The 19,300-nt window shown below is 39.5% G+C and overlaps 3 protein-coding genes and 1 long non-coding RNA gene across 5 annotated transcripts in view; 2 read left to right on the top strand and 2 right to left on the bottom strand.

Moving 5' to 3' along the window:
* The window catches only part of nnt2 (nicotinamide nucleotide transhydrogenase 2), a 19,253-nt gene extending 17,122 nt beyond the window's left edge, over positions 1-2,131 (top strand). The window contains exons 19-20 of the mRNA XM_042775673.1: positions 960-1,075; positions 1,811-2,131. Coding sequence (XP_042631607.1) covers positions 960-1,075; positions 1,811-1,957 — 263 coding nt within the window. The 3' untranslated portion in view covers positions 1,958-2,131. The remainder of the gene's footprint in view (positions 1-959; positions 1,076-1,810) is intronic.
* On the bottom strand, positions 1,978-4,147 carry dtwd1 (DTW domain containing 1). Its single transcript, XM_019064156.2, has 4 exons — positions 3,908-4,147; positions 3,204-3,347; positions 2,930-3,134; positions 1,978-2,342 (listed from the first exon to the last, which is right to left on the bottom strand). Exons 1-4 carry the CDS (start codon positions 4,085-4,087, stop codon positions 2,116-2,118), a joined length of 756 nt encoding a protein of 251 aa, XP_018919701.2. The 5' UTR covers positions 4,088-4,147; the 3' UTR covers positions 1,978-2,115.
* Positions 4,148-8,045: 3,898 nt separating this feature from the next.
* Positions 8,046-15,704, bottom strand: LOC109046405 (fibroblast growth factor 7). Of its 2 annotated transcripts, none has more exons than XM_042775681.1 (4): positions 15,407-15,704; positions 11,192-11,696; positions 9,391-9,497; positions 8,046-9,214 (listed from the first exon to the last, which is right to left on the bottom strand). In XM_042775681.1, exons 2-4 carry the CDS (start codon positions 11,454-11,456, stop codon positions 8,999-9,001), a joined length of 588 nt encoding a protein of 195 aa, XP_042631615.1. In that variant the 5' UTR covers positions 11,457-11,696; positions 15,407-15,704; the 3' UTR covers positions 8,046-8,998. The 2 variants fall into 2 exon arrangements, with proteins under 2 accessions (XP_042631615.1, XP_042631614.1); XM_042775680.1 differs by having other exon boundaries at positions 11,192-11,743.
* A 2-nt stretch (positions 15,705-15,706) lies between these two features.
* LOC122148619 lies at positions 15,707-18,365 on the top strand. Its single transcript, XR_006162516.1, has 3 exons — positions 15,707-17,266; positions 17,361-17,430; positions 17,538-18,365. It is a non-coding gene; the product is annotated as an uncharacterized LOC122148619 (long non-coding RNA).
* The last annotated feature ends 935 nt before the right edge of the window (positions 18,366-19,300 follow it).

Raw genomic sequence — 19,300 nt, forward strand, 5'->3', positions numbered from 1 at the left:
ACATTGCTGCTCGACTCATTTGTTTTATTTACAGAAATCAAAAGTGTGAATTAAGTGCTATGCATTACATTTGTTATATATTTAAATAACTACTGATGCAACACCTCTGAATCTTTAGTATCTCTCTAATCTAGTGTACAAACATTTAAAAGAAGTGTCTTTCAAACCAAGACTGCATTTATTTGATACAGTCAAAATTAAGAAATATTATAATATAAAACAGCTGTTTTCTATGTGAATATCTGTTAAAGTGTAATTTATTTCTGTGATGCTCAGCTGTATTTTCAGCATCATTACTCCAGTCTTCAGTGTCACATGATCTTCAGAAATCATTCTAATATGATGATTTGCTGCTCGAGAAACATTTCTGATTATTATCAGTGTTGAAAAATTTTTTGTGGAAACCGATACATTTTATCTCTCAGGATTCACAGATGAATAGAAAGTTCAAAAGAACAGCATTTGTTTGAAATTGAAATATTTTGTAACATTATAACTGTCACTTTTGATCAATTTAAAGCATCCTTGATCAATAAAAGTAATAATTCCCTTTAAGACCCCAAAGTTTCGAGCGGTAGGGTATATGTGTTAAATAGCACACGCAGAGTACATTTTCCATGAAATATAAAGCGAGTGATTTGAGGTGCAGTGAAAGGCGTCTTATATCTGTCAGACAGATGAGAAGATGATCCACAGACGGCTGTGAAGTTGTTTGGCAGCGGCCGGGACACATGTGGACTCGTACAGCACTCTGATCTTTGTAATAATTCACTTTGATTATGTAATTGTGCCTAGACATGCAACGTATCCCAGCGCCCGGCGTCTGTGCGGTCAGAGTCGGAGGGCAGCACGTGTTTCTGTTTAGCTGCCGCAGATAAGCATGTAGAGCGGAGAAACCCGATCCCATCGCATGAGAGCGGCTAATAGACCTTCTGATTGTTCTCGCTGTGTTTGTGCAGAAACCGACCTGGCGCTCGTGATCGGGGCCAACGACACGGTCAACTCAGCCGCGCAGGAGGACCCCAACTCCATCATCGCCGGGATGCCCGTGCTGGAAGTCTGGAAGTCCAAGCAGGTGTGAGGTTTACTGTAATTATTAGAGCTATCAAGTGCCAGTCGCAGATTACCTGCACATCAATATTGTTTAAGAAATCACCCCCCAAAAGACCATTTGAAGTCCTAAATGAGAAATGCATTAAATAGACATTACAAAAAGAACTATTTTGACTCAACATTGCATATATAATGATAATATTTTTTAATGAATATTGAAACCCTCAATATGAAACGCCAGAAGGTGGCGGCAAATGTTTATGAGTGAGTCATTGAATCATTCACTCAACTGATTCGTTACACTTTACGAATGAATCATTGATTTACTCGATTTGTTCAGATTTATGACACAAAGCAGATTTATTCAGTAAGGAAACACCGCCGTGTGTTGAGACGCTCAACGGTTCTGCTGTGACTCTGATCGCAAGTGTTGAAATTGAGCAAAATATTGACAATATTGAGTCTAAAATGTAACAATATTAACATCTTGGTGGTTGCATACATCTATATCACATTTGCAGTGGTTCAGATATTAGGGAGAAACAGCACTCTTGCTAATGTGATATTACTAAACTATATCATATGATCAGAATATAAAGAGGATTTTTTTTTTTGCTCATATTTTGAATTTTAAGCGCATGTAACCTCACTCTAATAGACTCCATCACACATCCTTAATTAAACACACCAAATGAACAATCGTCAGGCCTAGTACGAACCGCAGTCGTGACTGGAGTGTGTGTGTGTGTGTGTGCAGGTGATCGTGATGAAGCGTACTCTGGGAGTGGGATACGCAGCGGTGGACAATCCCATCTTCTACAAGCCCAACACTGCCATGCTGCTTGGAGACGCCAAGAAGACCTGCGACAGTTTACAGGCCAAAATCAGAGAGACCTATTACTGACACACAGCTCCAGACACACGCACAAGAACACGCTTTATTAGTGCCTTAAAACAAGAAGCCAATCAGTGAATGCATGCACCTTTGACTTGTAAATAAAAGTATTTAAATCTCTCTGTGACACTGCATTCAGCTTTCAAATAAACCAGACGTGAGCCTCGTCACACTTTCCCAGCAGCCTGTTTGGCTTTGTTGATCAGTTTGTGCAGAAATGAGAAGAAGAACAGCAGGTTGTCGTATTCTCCCGTGTACTCTGAGAAATAGTGGCTGTGCAGATCCTTCAGGAAGTAGTAGATCGCCTCTATCGTAGCCAGGTATGTGTCCGGACTGCCTTTCTGACGCCGCCAGAAACAGCTTCTTCTGCTCTTCAGCTCCACGTTCGGTAAAGCTGTGGAGGAATAACATCCGTTCATTAATAAAATCCTACAATAATAAAAGTTCAAACACCCAAACAAGACAAGTGAAGAATTAATACCGCCATGTGTCCTTCTAGTATAGCATTTGTATTTTAGTTCATTTGTTTAGATGCACTAGTCATTATATATAATTCATGTACACAATGTATTCATATAGTTATTTATTATTTGCTCAAGTTCTGATCGTGATTTTAAGTAACACGACATATGCAACCATGTGATTTTTCTTGTTTTAACCCTCATGTTGTGACCCCAAAACAACAACAAAAAAAGATACATTTTGTACTTTTTGGGGGTTTTTTTTCCATACCTTGTTACACTTCTGGTCAAAAATGACCGGCCTACAAAAGAACTGCTTATTAATTTCTCATCACTAAATACCAGATTCAGTTTTTAGTTTTTCATAAGCTTGTTTTCTATTAATTAGCACAGGTTTTGTGTTTCTTTTAGAGCTGACTGAGTGTAGGCCTCTCAGAATGATCATGAGCTCAGAAAGGCCACTGGTTCAACACTGAATTAGAGTTACACAGAGGCAGAGAGATGAGCGAGTGTGCAGCACCTTGAAGACGCTCGTCTGTGATGATTCTGGTGGTCTGGTTCCAGGTGCAGTCGATGAACACCACTCTCTGGATCGGACAGCCGCGTGCGTCAGGGTCTGCCTCGCTCACTTTTACCCTCTTCACCCTCGGCTCTCCGTCGGCAGAGAAATGCTCCCACAGCTCCTCCAGCGTCATGGCGTCCGGAGCGGGAAACACCAGCAGGATCTGCGGAGAGAGGGGTGTGTTAGCAGAGCCGGCCTGAGCTCACGGTGGTTCTGCAGGGGTCTGGCTCACGTTTTCCGCGCTGTGGTCCAGCTCAGGGATGCAGGGGTAGGTGTAGATGGTGACGTCCTGCGGAGCCAGCAGCTTGGCCTGCACCGCCGTGCTCTTCCCGTCCGTCTCGTGGGGGTGCTTGATGATGTCGATCTTCACCGGCAGCTGGAACAGCAGAGCGGCGTGTTAACAACCGCAGAACTCTTCAGCACACACATGTATTCTCCACTAGAGATGACAGCCGTGTGTGACTGACATTAACTGACAATCCTGCTCTCAAATCAGTTAGTTTTCTTAAACTATGAGAAGAATGAGGAGCGCTCGGGAAGCTCCAGAGGTTTTGGGTTTATGGAGTAACATCATTCCGGAGTCACCCGCATCCAGTTATTTCAGCTGTTTGTTATTATATTACTTTAAATGATCATGATTTTTATTATTCACTGCTCTTGTTATCCTTCTCTTTAGTGAATATATCTAAACCAGCTCGTGATTACAGCTTCTGATGGCTTTTATGAAAGTAAAATTAAGGCGTTTTCAAGACCAAGTCAAGACAATGTAAGAAATGAATTACAGGAAACATAATATAGCAATATTCTTTTGCGTTTCACAGTTGATGATGATGATGATGATGATGATGACAGAAGCGACGCTGAACTGAAATATTTTGAATGAAGTTATTACTGAACGCGCGTCGCGTCGCTGTTTAACGCGATGTTTTCACGCACCTTGACGCTCGGAACGTCCCGCGGCTCCAGCCCGACCAGCGCGCAGCAGCTGTAGCAGTAGAACATGCGCGACGCGCCGCACCGCGAGCACTTCATCCGGCCGGCGCGCTGCGCGTCATCCAGCGGGGCGTGCGACGCGAGCAGCAGGCCGCTCAGAGCGCTTCTGTCCTGATCCGACATCCCCACCGAACACACACACGACACGACAACAAACCCACGTGTGCACCACGCACCGGAAACACTGCCGCGCTGGAGGAAGCAGGAAGAACGGCTGTTGGTTTCCTAACAACAGACGCGACGCGGACATATGAGATGGAGAAGAAGAACATTTGCTCCCTGGACGAGTTTATTCAAGATCAAGGGCTGGTGAGTTCAGATGATGACTATTAACCAGGATAAAACAACAAAGTTAACTAATTATCAACATAAGTGTTATTACTTCTCATATATACAGTTATATATATATATATATATATATATATATATATATATATATATATATATATATCGCTGCACCGATGTTTGAGGCTGATAGGGTTCTCTCGTTACTAAACTGACCAATCAGAATGAATATTCAAATGATGTCTGATGACGTTTGCTTCCGTCCGGATTCCAGTGCGTCAGAAACCAACAGGTGACGAATACCTGTCGAATTAGAGCCCAGGTATCGCTGAAGTGTTAATTACTCTAACAAATGAAACTAGAATGTAGTCGAGCAGATGTTAGATGAAATGAGATCAGCTCTGGGGATTAATAAAGCTGTGCTGCTGTGATTATCACCATCAAACATATACAAATCAAATCTTCTGCAGGGTTTTAATTCTGATTTATTTGGGAAAGGACCTCACAGATTGTGCATCGTGATATAATGACAGTTCAGGAGATTTTACATTACAGAAATTCAAAACTAGCCAAAAATTCTCATACTTATTATTGAAATTGCTAAATAAATAACACAATATTAAGTATTAGTATTTAGTTTCAGTATCTGCGCTTGATCTGAACACTGTGTTGTTATCCGGATGATCCTCAGCTGTGTTTCTTGCATTTGAACCCTTTCCATTCCATCTGCAAACATCTGTCATGTGAAATATCTTATTCAGGTCCAATAACGAGCATTTTGTATGATCCCTCGTATTTTGGTGAAATGATTAACATTACGCAGATACTGAAATGTTTATGTACATTTTTGACTTCAGGCGTCTCTGAAGTGTAATGATACTCGAGTGCTGGTGTGTGTGGTGTTTCAGGTCGACTGGCCGGTCATGTGTGAGCAGAATCTGGACCGGTCTTCCTCTCATCTCCACCAGCACTCTGCAGAAATCCATCAACATCTCAAAGACAGAATCCCGTTTCCCAGCGACGCTGCTGAATCCTTGAAGAAAGACCTGCAGACGCTTGAGAGGAGAGTGAAGCTCCACAGCTCCATCTTTACCCAGACGCCTGATTAATGGCAGCCTCCGTCACAAATCAGAAAGATATAACTCCTCTATTACATGATGGGCATCAGAGTGAAGTGTTTTCTAGAGATGACCTCAGTCACCAGTCTGTGACGATGATTTAAACACGCAGACGTGTGCAGAAGGACAGCAGCTCCATCTTGAGGAGAACATCTCTGATCCTCACAGGAAACATCGCAAGAACCTTCTTATTTCACACCAATTCAGTGTTTTCCCTTTTCATTTTTCTGGTTTACATTTTAATGGGTTAAATGATAATCATCTGAAAGCATGTCGAATCAAATAAATACTTAAAACCTTACATTTTTTAAGTGTCTTTTAAAATGTTATCAAATGAAAATATAACAATTCCTTTAAAACAGCACATTGCATTTTTTTTGGTCAAATAAAATGCTGCACAACAGCTTTTTTCAAATATTATATATATATAGTAAATGTATCAATTTATAGTAATCAATTTCTGTCATAATTTATTTTTATTCTGCATAAAAGTTTTTTCCTCACTTAATTTAGATGAGTTTGAATTCACTTAATTAAACTTGATATCTTGAGTAATTTTGTTTCTGCAGTAAATGTATCTTGGTTTAAGGATGTTTAGATATTTGTGCTGAAAAATGAAAAAAATAATGAGGAAGGAAATTATTTTTGCAGTCTACATTGTATAGATGAGTATAAATTATCAATAATAATATGAAACATTTTGAATATTTAAAATAATTTATTAAGTCTTAATATTATCAATCATTTTAATCATTTAATATATATATATATATATATATATATATATATATATATATATATATAATTGATTTAAATATGAATTATTTAAAATGTATTATTATTGAATTATATTAAATTTAAAAAATAATACTAGCATTTTGTATAAATAATGTAAAATTTACATATATATCCTTCAGTGTTGAGTCTCTTTATGCTTAAACAGATTCCATTTCGATTGAAGGCTTTGATAAACTCAGTCGATGTGTCCTCGGGTCACTGCCAGAATCACCCACGCTTTTGATTTTATTTGGGCTCAGATGTACTGAACTCATGCTTTGTGCCGAAGGCTGTCAACCACACCACCAACAAACAAACACCAGATGAGCGCGAGACGCACTGGAGCTGAGCGAAATGCACTTTTATAAAAGATAAAATGGAAGACATTTTCATGAAGTGACAAGTGATTCTGTCAGAAGATTCACAGCCGGTGATGAAGCGCACACATCTCCTCACCCAGCTGGATACGAATCCAAGCCTTTTATCTGAGAGATGAATAATGTGCTTTTTAGTGTGAGGCCTGTCAGAGTCTGTTTACATTCACAACATGTTACACATTATCTGCTAAAACCAACTTTGCGTGACTTGGCAGAAGAGCTCACCTACACTAACTCTGTTTGGGTCAGAGGAGTGTGTAAGAGAGAGAGAGAGTGTGTGTGTGTGTGTGAGAGAGAGAGAGAGAGTGTGTGTGTGTGTGAGAGAGAGAGAGAAAGCGTTTGTGTCTGTGTGAGAGAGGGAGAGAGTGTGTGTGTGTGTGTGAGAGAGCGAGAGAGAGAGAGACGAGATGTGAGTGTGAGTGTGTAGAGTGTGTGTGTGTGTGTGAGAGAGAGAGAGAGAGAGAGAGAGAGAGTGTGAGTGTGTAAGAGTGTGTGTGTGTGTGTGTCTGAGTGTGTGTGTGTGTGTCTGAGTGTGTGTGAGAGAGAGCAAGAGAGAGTGTGCGTGTGTGTGTGTGTGTGTGTGTAAGAGAGAGAGTGTGTGTCTGAGTGTGTAAGAGAAAGAGTTTGTGTGTGTCTGAGTGTGGAGTGTGTGTGTGTGTGAGAGAGAGAGAGAGAGTGCGTGTGTGTGTTTGAGTGTGTGTGAGAGAGAGAGTGTGCGTGTGTCTGAGTGTAAGAAAAAGATAGTGTGTGAGTGTGAGCGTGTAAGAGAGAGAGAGTGTGTGTGTGTCTGAGTGTGTAAGAGAGAGAGAGTGTGTGTGTGTCTGAGTGTGTAAGAGAGAGAGAGTAAGTGTGAGCGAGAGAGTGCGTATGTGTGTGTGTGTGTGTGAGTGTGTAAAATATATATAAAAATTAGTGTGTAAAAGAGAGAGAAAAAAAGAGAGAGAGAAAGTGTGTGTGTGAAAAAATATAAAGAGTGTGTGTGTGTCTGAGTGTGTAAAAGAGAGAGAAAAAGTGTGTGTGTGTGTGTAAGAGAGAGAGAAAGTGTGTGTGTGAGAGAGTGTTGTGAGTGAAATCAATAAAGAAATAATTAAATATTGATTAGATTGTAAATAATTTCATTGTACAAGTAGAGAGAGAGTTTATCATGAGTCTGAGATAACGATCCCAAACATTCCAGTATTTCACCAGATTTAACATGAAGAACAGTCTCTCTGTAAAACACTGTAAAAGAGTTTATTCAGAATTGTACTGTTAAATGTCAGTTTCTGTCTAAACAAAAAAAATCCCTGTCAAAAAATAAGCTTATTGCACTGCATTGTGGGATGCCGGGGTCAGTAGCTGTGGTTGAATGTCATCATTATGGTGATTAGTGTTTGACAGAATGTGGACCTAAATGTCTGGAGATGAACTTTCTCTCAGTCGGTGTAACGGTGTTAAACAGTGTTTGAGCTGAGCTGCTGTATAAACACCCGCCGTGTGTCCAGATAAAGTCCACATGAACAAATCTCACAACACGACACTCCATGGAAAGATATATATATATATATGTATATACATGTTTATTGAAATTAATCTATAATCACATAAAACCTCAGATTTGTAGCAGCAAATAATAAACTCCTGCAAACTCTGTGTGTTTGCAGCACAGCGATCCAGAATACAGACGGTTCACTGCGTTCATGAACTCAGAGCCAGCGACACATAAATATCATAAATAACACACAACAACACATGGACACGATCGTTTTCAGAGTGATTACGAGAAACTAAATACAGTCAGACTCCCACGTTAAAGCATCAGCCCGTCTTCATCCGACAGATTGCATGTGAAACGGTCTCAATATGAAGGTGGACTGATGATGAAAGAAAAATGGTTATGACATTTAGACGGAAGATTATGAAGACAAATATTGTATTTCTTAGAACTGATGAATCACTCACTAATGTGAAATGCATGCGATTTTTAGAATGAAAATAATAAATGGCAAAAATGCCAAACCCAAAGAATAAAAAAATAAAGTCAAAATAAAATGAAATAAGGGAACTGCTATTTTTTTCTCACTGAACTGGACTGGAAATGAGAAAGGAATGTCTCAAACTAAAAGAAAAGCAAACTCCTCAGGATGAATGTTGAAGGCATGTAAATGTGTTTACTCAGTGTAAATGGAGCGCTATAAACGCTGTGATCTGAAGCACTGCCGTGTTTAATGAGAATGAGCATCTGTATAAATGCATTGCAGTGTTTATTTGGTGTTCTCATTCTCATGGGCTCTAACATAAACATCTCTCTAAAATATAAAAATAGCTTTATCTATTTGTAACTGTTTGTTTACATGAGTCCAAAACACTTTCATATATGCAGTTTTACCAACTGCTTCTCGTGTGTGTGTGAGAGGCAGAGAGTGAAAGCATGAATGATTTATTGCTAAAGTTCGGTGAATCAGACTAGGTAAGCAGAACAGGTCTCTGGAGCTTCTTCACGCCAGCTTCTTCTCGTCTTCCCTGCACTTTCGAGGGATGAAGTGAGAAGAGATGCTCTCCTTCCTCGTCTTCTTTCCTTTCAGCGGCCGGCCCTTCTGAGACAGAGAGATGAACATCTCTTTGCCGTTTTTAGTCCATTTGACGGACGAGTACGCCGTGTAGTAGTTCTCTAAAAACTCTTCTTTGAAGTTGCAGCTGTCGTTGTAGTCTTTCTATTCGGGGAAGAAGAACAGATCGTAAGGTACAACAGAAGCGAGATGTACTGCATTGTGTTGTGTACAGTTTGCTGAATTATCCGTGGCATGTGTTATATTTACTCTTAAATGAAAGATGAGTAATCAGATTAACTGGTGTTTGTTGTGAGTTTGCAGGACGGACGGCTTTATACTTTGCCCTGTAACATTCCGGTGCGGTTCATGGAAATATAATACTGGCTCTTCAGTCCTTTTATGGCCAACACGCCGCCCTCCGAAACCGTCCTGATCTCCAGAACACCTGAAACACAGACAGAGATCGGCCTGAACACAAGAAGACACGCAGACGTAAACGCCAGAGACAGATTCGCTTACTTTATTTACTTAAATCTGCCAGCTGAAAAGAGGTTCATGTATGACTTAAATCAGGGTTATTGAATAGGGTTATTTAATAAATGTTAACTAAACTAAAATAAGATATAAAAATGTTATCTTTCCAAAGCAACATTTCTCATTTTCATTTAGTTTAACTTGATGAACTAAAACTGACATAAAAATGAATAAAATCTATATAGACACTTTAAACAAAATAATTAAAATGACAGAACTTACTAAAACTTTCAAAATTAACATTAGAGTAGAAAATATATTCAAAATATTAAGAAGAACTATAGTAGTATCTCAGTGACTAAAATAACACTGAGCTAAATAACATTTTAAATTCTGTGAGTTAGTCTGTAGTCATTTTTACACACTTTATTTGAGATGGAGGTTATTTGGCCACTCAATTATTGAGTAATTGTTTAAAGATGATGTGTCATTTTTGGGTGTTAAATTACTTCTGCTGTATTTCAGCTGAATATGCTGTTGCTATTCTTTTTAATGGTGCAGAAAAACACACCTCAGCTTTCAGAATCCATTCCTGTAAAGCAAAACATCAGCATCAGATGGTTCGATCTCGATCTACAGCACGCTAAAGCTCCAGTTGCACAGATATTTGACAGCTAAGGCATCTGTTTGTTGTGTTTGGATGAGAAGCGGACATGGCTCTTGTCGTTTTGAGCTCTTTGTGTGTGTGTGTGTGTGTTTCAGATGTGAGTGGCTCCAGTGGTGTAATAAGCTGCTGTCACGGCACAGCTATGACAGAACCTCAGAACGCGTCTGCTTTTCTCTCCCGCGGCGCGGGCCGACCCTCTCTGACCCTCACTGCATGTCTTGCATGCGCTCTGTGCGTGCAGTTGTCGGCCACATCTGGCTGCATCAATTTTTCTTCTTTTCAGCGCCAGCTGACGCAATCCTGCATGCCGTCACGCCAACACAACCACTTTCCTCTCATACACAACTGAAATGACTAATAACCAAACATCAGAGGCTGATGTTATGTATATACATGATCATTAAAGTGAATAATCAATTACTGAAATATTTATTTTTTCAGCTAAATAATTCATTATGTATCCATGCACACAACATCAGCTTCCAGTCTCATTTTTTTGTTGTTGTTTTGACGCTCTCTACACAAACTAGATTGCAGTCACTTAACTGTACCTCCATTCTGACCACATCTGATAACTTCTGACCACTAAGTCCTCTAACGAAGAGTTATAAATACCCCCCCGACACCTGTTTCTCTTTGCTCCAGTCACTTCTCGTCACACTGCCACGCGACCTGCTCATAATCCCACTGGAACCCTGACCAGCCGATTCCTTCCACATACAGTGGGAAAACACTCTCTAGTCTCTTCTATGACTTAAGAGGCCTTCACCAATCATTGACTTTAGACACATTGTTTTTAATCAAAAAACAGAATGCACAGTTCAGTTGAAACTATCATGCAACTTCGATATTTTCAAATATTCATATAAGCATCATCTAACGTTTGTTCATGTTATTTTTCGTCACCCTGCGATAAATCCTGTGTGAAGCTCCTGACACACAACAGAATCACGAAGACCTCAGACAGACGTGTCAGAAGTGAGTGATGACGCTCTTACTGTAGCAGTTGTTGGGATCCTGCGTCCCGTTGATGTTCCCGAACTCGTCGATCATCAGAAACCACTGCGTGCGACTGTAGAGGCGTCGGATCCGAACGTCCCCTCCTTCCATGTAGTCGTAGTTCCTGGTGTGTCGCTCGTGTTTGGAGCAGTCGGTCACAGCGGCCCGGTCTCCATCGCACACGCAAACACGGCTGACCAGCAGCACCAGCCACAGTTTACACGCAAACTCAGGCAGTTTCCATCGCAGCGTCCATTTGCGCATTATACTGCGTTTCTCAAGGAGTTCATGATCCACATACTGAAGGCAAAACCCAGGTTGGATCTTCAAGCTGTGAGAGATCCGCTCAGACCCTTTCCCAGTACAATCCTCAGATGCTGGCGTGACCTCTGACCTCCTGCTGCAGCAGCAGAATCTGCTCAGAGCTGGAGGAGACAGCAGTGTGCTCGTTTCTGCTGTTAATGACACAACTGAACAAATGGATGCTTCACACGCTGTCCATTCCTGATGAAGATGCAGGAGACAGGTCAGTTCCACACAGTTCCAGATATCTAGAGAGGGTTTATATATACATAATACTTATATATAGATAATATAGTAATGATATAAGATACAAAAAGGATTCCTGAATTGAAATGAATACTGATTTTATACAAGATTTACTCAGAATTCACTGCAAGACATTTAATTGCCAAATGGCAGGGCTGTCGGTAGATGACTGACGCTGGAGAGGATGACCACTTCTGTGAATCGGCTGAGTGGGCACAGCTCGCTATTCTATAACATTCAATTATATCTCAATATTCCTCAGTCACTACTTTCAATGTGTCAATATTTCTCTGTTGCTACTTTAAATGTCTCAGTGTCGCTCTATCACTACTCTTAAAGGGACACTCCACCCCAAAATGCAAATTTTGTCATTAATCACTTACCCCCAAATCGTTCCAAACCCATAAAAGCTCTGTTCGTCTTTGCAACACAATTTAAAATATTTTGGATGAAAACCTGGACGCTTAAAACTGTCCCATAGACTGCCAAATAAATAACAGTTTCAAGGTCCATAAAAGGTATGAAAGACATCGTCTGTGAAGCGAAGGGAACACTTTTTGTAAGCTAAGAAAACAAAAATGCGACGTTATTCAATAACTTCTTTGTCAACGGTCTCCTCTGTGTCTCTTCATTTCACCGTATGCTGTGTATGCTCCTCTGTATCATCCGTGCCACAAGGATGCGCTGTTTCTACATGTATTTAGCTTTGATTTTAAATAAAACAGTGCATCCTTGTGGTGCGGATGACACAGAAGAGCATACACAGCAAACGGTGATATGGAGAGACACAGAGGAGACTGTTGACAAAGGAATTATTGAATAAAGTCGTTATTTTTGTTTTCTTCGCTTACAAAAAGTGTTCCCTTTGCTTCATATAACCCAGATTGCACGTTTGATGGCAGATGCAGTATTCTGACAACGACTTTCATACCTTTTATGGACCTTGACCTTGTTATTTGTTTGGCAGTTTGTAAGGCTCCAGGTTTTCATCCAAAATATCTTAAGTTGTGTTCCGAAGATGAACAAAGCTTTTACGGGTTTGGAATGACATGGGGGTAAGTGATTAATGACAAAATTTTCATTTTGGGGTGGAGTATCCCTTTAATGTCTCAGTGTCGCTCTATCGCTAATCTTAATTTTTCAGTGTCGCTATATCACAACTCTTAATGTCTCAGTGTTGCTCTATCACTATTTTAAATGTCTCAATGTTGCTCTATCAGTACTCTTAATGTCTCAGTGTCGCTCTATCACTAATTTAAATGTCTCAATGTTACTCTATCACTACTCTTAATTTCTCAATGTCGCTATATCACTACTCTTAATGTCTCAATGTTGCTATATCACTACTTTAAATGTCTCAGTGTCGCTCTATCACTACTTTAAATGTCTGTGTCACTCTATCACTAATCTTAATTTTTCAGTTTCGCTATATCACTACTTTAAATGTCTCAGTGTTGAAATACCACAAATCTAAACTTCTAAATTCCCAGTGTTGCTCTGTCACTACTTCTTAGTGTTGCTCTACCACTACTTTAAATGTCTGTGTCGCTCTATCACTACACTTAATTTCTCAGTGTTGCTCTGTCTCTACTTTAAATGTCACAATGTTGCTCTATCACTATTCTTAATTTCTCAATGTCGCTATATCACTACTCTTAATTTCCCAATGTTGCTCTATCACTACTTTAAATGTCTCAATGTCGCTATATCACTACTCTTAAATTCTCACTGACACTATATCACTACTTTAAATGTCTAAGTGTCGCTCTATTCTTAATAGTGTTGCTCTGTCGCTACAGTAAATGTCTCTTTGTCGCTCTATTTCTACTCTTAATGATCTTAGTTTTTCGGGTATCGGTATATCACTACTTTAAATGTCTCAATGTCTCTATCGCTAATCTTAATTTCTAAGTGTTGCTCTGTCTCTACTTTAAATGTCACAATGTTGCTCTATCACTATTCTTAATTTCTCAGTGTTGCTCTATCACTACTTTAAATGTCTCAATGTTGCTCTATCACTATTCTTAATTTCTCAATGTTGCTCTATCACTATTCTTAATTTCTCAGTGTTGCTCTATCACTACTTTAAATGTCACAATGTTGCTCTATCACTACTCTTAAATTCTCACTGACACTATATCACTACTTTAAATGTCTCAGTGTCACTCTATCGCTAATCTTAATTTTTCATTTCGCTATATCAGTACTTTAAATGTTTCAGTGTCGCTCTGTCGCTAATCTTAGTTTTCTCGGTATCGGGTCTATCACTACTTTAAATGTCCTCAGTGTCGCTCTATCGCTAATCTTAATTTCTAAGTGTTGCTCTGTCTCTACTTTAAATGTCACAATGTTGCTCTATCACTATTCTTAATTTCTCAATGTCGCTATATCACTACTCTTAATTTCCCAATGTTGCTCTATCACTACTTTAAATGTCACAATGTTGCTCTATCACTATTCTTAATTTCTCAATGTTGCTCTATCACTATTCTTAATTTCTCAATGTTGCTCTATCACTACTTTAAATGTCTCAATGTCGCTATATCACTACTCTTAAATTCTCACTGACACTATATCACTACTTTAAATGTCTAAGTGTCGCTCTGTCGCTACTAATCTTAATTTCTTAGAACTATATCACTACTTTAAATGTCTAAGTGTCGCTCTGTCGCTAATCTTAGTTTTTCGGTATCGCTATATCAGTACTTTAAATGTCTTAGTATCACTCTATTGCTAATCTTAATTTCTTAGAATCGCTATATCACTACTTTAAATGTCTCAGTGTCGCTCTATCGCTAATCTTAATTTCTAAGTGTTGCCCTACGACTACTCTTAATGATACTCTTTAAATGTTTTAATATTGCTCTATCACTGCTTTAAATGTCTAAGTGTCAGTCTGTCACTACACTTAATTTCTCAGTGTTGCTCAATCACTACTCTGAATTTCTCAGTGTTGCTCAATCACTACTCTGAATTACTCAGTATCTCTCTATTGCTACCTCAAATGTCCCAGTGACACTCTACTGCTACTTCAAATGTCTCAATTTTGCTCTATCACTACTTCAAATGTTCCAGTGTCACTCTACTGCTACTTTGATTGCCTCAGTGTCACTCTGAATCTCTATTTCAGATTCTCAGATTTCAGAGTCTCAATATCACTTTATTGCTACTTCAAATGTCTCAGTTTCACTCTGCCACCACTTTAAATGTCTCAGTGTCATTCTGTCACTAGATTGAATGTCTCAGTGTCGCTCTATTGCTACTTCAGATGTCTCAGTATCACTCTATTTCTACTTTAAATGTCTCAGGATTGCTGTATTTCTACTTCAAATGTTTCAGTATAACTCTATCATTTCTTTAAATGTTTCAGTGTTGCTCTTTCTCTCATTTAAATGTCTTAGTGTAACTCTACTTCTACTTTAAATGTTTCAGTATCACTCTATTATTATCTTAAATGTTTCAGTATTGCTCTGTCTGTAATTTAGATGTTTTAACATTGGTCTATTTCTGTTTTAAATGTCTCAGTTTTGTCTACTGCTACTTTAAATGACAATACATTCATCTCTGTCTTACTCTGCCTCTATGCCCAGTTTCTGCCAAATTTATATATTGGTTTAAAATGTTACGATAATTCTTTTTAAAAACATTCTTTAAAAGCGACTTACTTCTGCTTCCAGGATGTGTGCTTCAGTCCCGACGATTCCACTGTGATACACGGAGAGAGGGAGTTTTGGGGCTGCCCGTCTGCGCTGTGCATCTTCTCGTGTTGCTGAACGTTGTGCGATCTCTGATAAAAGCCTCCTGCTGACCTCACTTCTCTGCAATTACGCCTCAGCCACTCAGCTGTTACTGGGATGCTGGCGCGAGAGACTGACAGTGAGAGAGAGAGAATCGTCCGTTTCTGCTGGCCAGGCCTCCGCTGGATGAGAGAGGGAGCCGTCTCTCTCTCTCTCTCTCTCTCTCTCTCTCTCTCTCTCTCTCTCTCTCTCTCTCTCTCTCTGAGGTATGCGGGACGAATCCTGTGAGATCTGCACGCAGACTCTGAGAAACTGCTGTTGCATTGACGCCCACCGTGTCGACATTTATGAAAAATCACATGATTTGGGATTTCTCAAGACCCTGCAGTTCTCATGTGATCTGAAGGGTCTCGTCTGTCATTTGTTGGTGTCGTACAGACAGACATCAAAGCCTGAGTTTTATTCAGAGGCTGATAGTGAATCTACGAGGGCAATAAATCTAACGAGGCGGGCCTGCAATTGAGGAAGCTAAACAGAGGGCCGTTTACTGCTTGAAGGGTCCATCTCTGCAGAAGGTCAAGCACTCTTTCACTTATCCTGTTCGTATTTAGGAGGCAAATTTACAGTTTTACACACCTGGCCTCCACAGCTCTCAGCACATCAAACGTTTCCAGCATTCGAGCCCTGAGGGAAGCGTTGCGTACGGCCCACAGACACGCAGACCTATGCTTTACTCTTTCATTTCCCAAACGATCGCTCATAAAACGGCTGATCTAAAAGCTCACGCTCGTTTGCAAAGTGTACATCCCTTCACCTTAAATACATAATGAGGTTTTATGGGAGCGTGTTATCTAAGTGTTGTCTGTTTCTGTACAGGAAGACCATCAAATGCAAACGTGTTTCTGTGATCCTGTGGAGCTTCTACATGTGAATATTAAAATGGTTTATTATACAAAATGAAAAAGTTTCATCCTCCTTCAGTGCAGCCAATATTGCACTGCATAAAACATATTTAGCATCCATCATGTGCAGGTCATAAATGTCGTCTGGGAGGTGTTTTCTTTTTCTTGTATAGGTTTGTTCATGAGCTGACATCTGCCAAATCACTCTTGAATATTGCAGAGTTTGATTGGATTTCACTGATTTCGACAATGTGAAATTTATTATCAGGAACAAATGTTTTCTCCTTTGTGTTAAAAGTTGAACTGTTCATTTTTCTGTCCTAATTATGCATGATCATACAGATGAATTGCTTCATTGTACTTTTAATTTGTAAGCCAAAAATGTCTGATGGGTCTTTGACGATGCTTCTCTTAATGAGTTTCTCACCTCACCGAAATCTCCCAGAAGTCCCAGAATCTCACAGTGAGCTGGAGACTGACTGTGTTCACTGGACTGCTGTAAAGAACTGCTGGTTCCCGCTCACTACGTGTTTACAGTCCCAGCGCTCATTTGAGTTTATTGCTGAAATGATAGAGTGCGAAACACATCAAAGCCATTCTGAAGGAGAGAGAGAGAGACATTGAGCTCATGATGTCTGTGAACTTTAGACGACTCTCTCGGACGTATCTGCAGCTCTCCTGTGGCTTTAATTGCACCTGAAACGGCTGTCATAACCCAAACCAACATGCAATCCTGCACTGCGTCACGTCCACGTCTGTTTACTCTGGGCTTATGGAGAATAACTCTGCCATATAATATCAATAAACATGGGAACTGTACGTGAGACTGATGAAAGTCTGTGCTTTATCAACAGCGCTTGGCTCTCACCTGCTCTCCGGGTTTAAGGTCAGTCTATTCTGAGCCGCAGCTTTCTACATTCCCTCATAATTAGTGAACCCATGGGATCACGGCTGTTAACGGTGGGCTGTTCTTTAAATAGCTGCGGTTGTGTTGCTCAAGTCTTTGGATGGACACAGAGGAGAAGAAAAAATGAAAAATCAGCAGTAAAGGTAAAGAGCTTTTCACAAACTCAAATGTAGTGTTTCTTTTGTGTGCCTCTGCTTAGATGATAATGTCTGATTGCAGGAGTTTATTTCTATTATCTGTGTTTTATTAGGGTTGACGGCTGATGGTGTTGCGCTGCTGTAGTTTCTGTTCTGACATCATCATCATCATCCTCATCATCTTCAGTCTGTGAGTCTGTGGTGACCCGTAGATTTGTTTGATCTGACCTTGGCGCACAGGGTTGGTCTGACCAGTCCAACTCAGTAGCGCCACCAACTGTTCAAAGTGTATTATTTGTTCTAGAGGTTTTATTTTCTGATTTCTCATCTCATTCAAGTTCACTCAAGTTGCTGGTTTGAATCTCCATCCAAAATCTTAGCTATTAATGGTTTCCTTAACACTACTTAACCTAGAAAAGTCACTGACTTGAGATTATCAACAGATTACTAATGTATCAATTTTTTTTTCTTTTTAGAGTTTTCGAAGTAAGCAAAAAAAAAAGTGAAAATTACACACACACACACACACACACACACACACACACACACACACACATAGAGAGAGAGCGAATAACTACAAATATTTAAAAAATAACTATAGTCTATAGTCTAGTGTGAGTTTTTCAGGAACACTGTAGAATACTGTTCCGTCATTAATGAATAATGTGTAACACAATATTAGCGCTCTAGTAACAACTAGTAACTAACAAGAAACTCTGATTAATGAATTAGTAAGTAATAGTGCTTAATTTAATGTGGTAGATCACTATTAGTTAATCAGGAGCTACTTTTATACCTTTTATTTTTCCATACCTCCCTAAGAAACACTAAGAACTACTATAAACAGGTTCATAATTAAAATGAATAATGCAACATGTATAATTAATTCTAAACTAAAAGTCATGGTAACCTATTAGTGACTCAAGTATTACCAAATTCTTCAGAAGGCATTAATTACTTGGTAATTAATTACTAATTAATTACTTATTACTAAAGTAATAACACGATAACTCTCTAGTAATTACTGAAATTATTGTAAGCTTTTAAAGTTGAAATGTAAAATTGTTCTTTAGGTTTTTAACCCCTGATGAGTTTGCATCCTTGTCTCAAGAATATATTACTGTATTGTTTTCTTCATTGCATGTTGATATGTTGAATAATTTGATAATATGTTGTACCTTTTCCCCCAGAGTTGGCAGGTCTGATGCTGCTGCTGTCTAGCATAAAAATGCTTTCACTCGCTTTCTTTTTGTTTTTGGTGCCACAGTTAACTAGAAATGGTTGATGGTTGTAAAGTTAAATGTCACCATCCTTCATTCATCATCTCAGAAATGCTCCTCTGGCCTTTAATCAGTGTGGGTTACAACTACAGCATGAGATTTATAAAGCTGCTGACCTCCACACAGGTTGAAAAGGTCATGTTCACCTCAGGTTCTGAATGAGCGGCGCTTCAGATGTCGGACAGAAGCAGCAGAGAAAGACTGACTGCTCAGCTTGAGTCTCACTGCACGTGTAGTGGAGAACAATCCAAATGCCTGAAGATGCCTTCAGACAGACAGATCCGAGTCACGCCATTGTGTGAGATTTCACAGCGCTCACACTCTCACAAATCATAATTGAACAGTAGCAACACAAAGAATGAGCTCAGAAATTCTGGTTTTAATTTCAGTGTCTGCAGCGCCAAGAGAAAAGAGAGACTATGAGTCCAGATCACCTCAAACACACACAGTCTCCGGTGCGTGGACTGTAAATCTGTTTTTCTGCATATGTTGATGTGAAATATGATCAGTTCAGCTCCACTGTTACATTTACACTTATTCATTTTAGCAGACGCTTTTATCTAAAACAACTTACAAATTAGGAACATCACAAGTAT

This window comes from Cyprinus carpio, chromosome A18 (assembly GCF_018340385.1).
Source record: "Cyprinus carpio isolate SPL01 chromosome A18, ASM1834038v1, whole genome shotgun sequence".
In the NCBI taxonomy this organism is placed as follows: domain Eukaryota; kingdom Metazoa; phylum Chordata; class Actinopteri; order Cypriniformes; family Cyprinidae; genus Cyprinus; species Cyprinus carpio.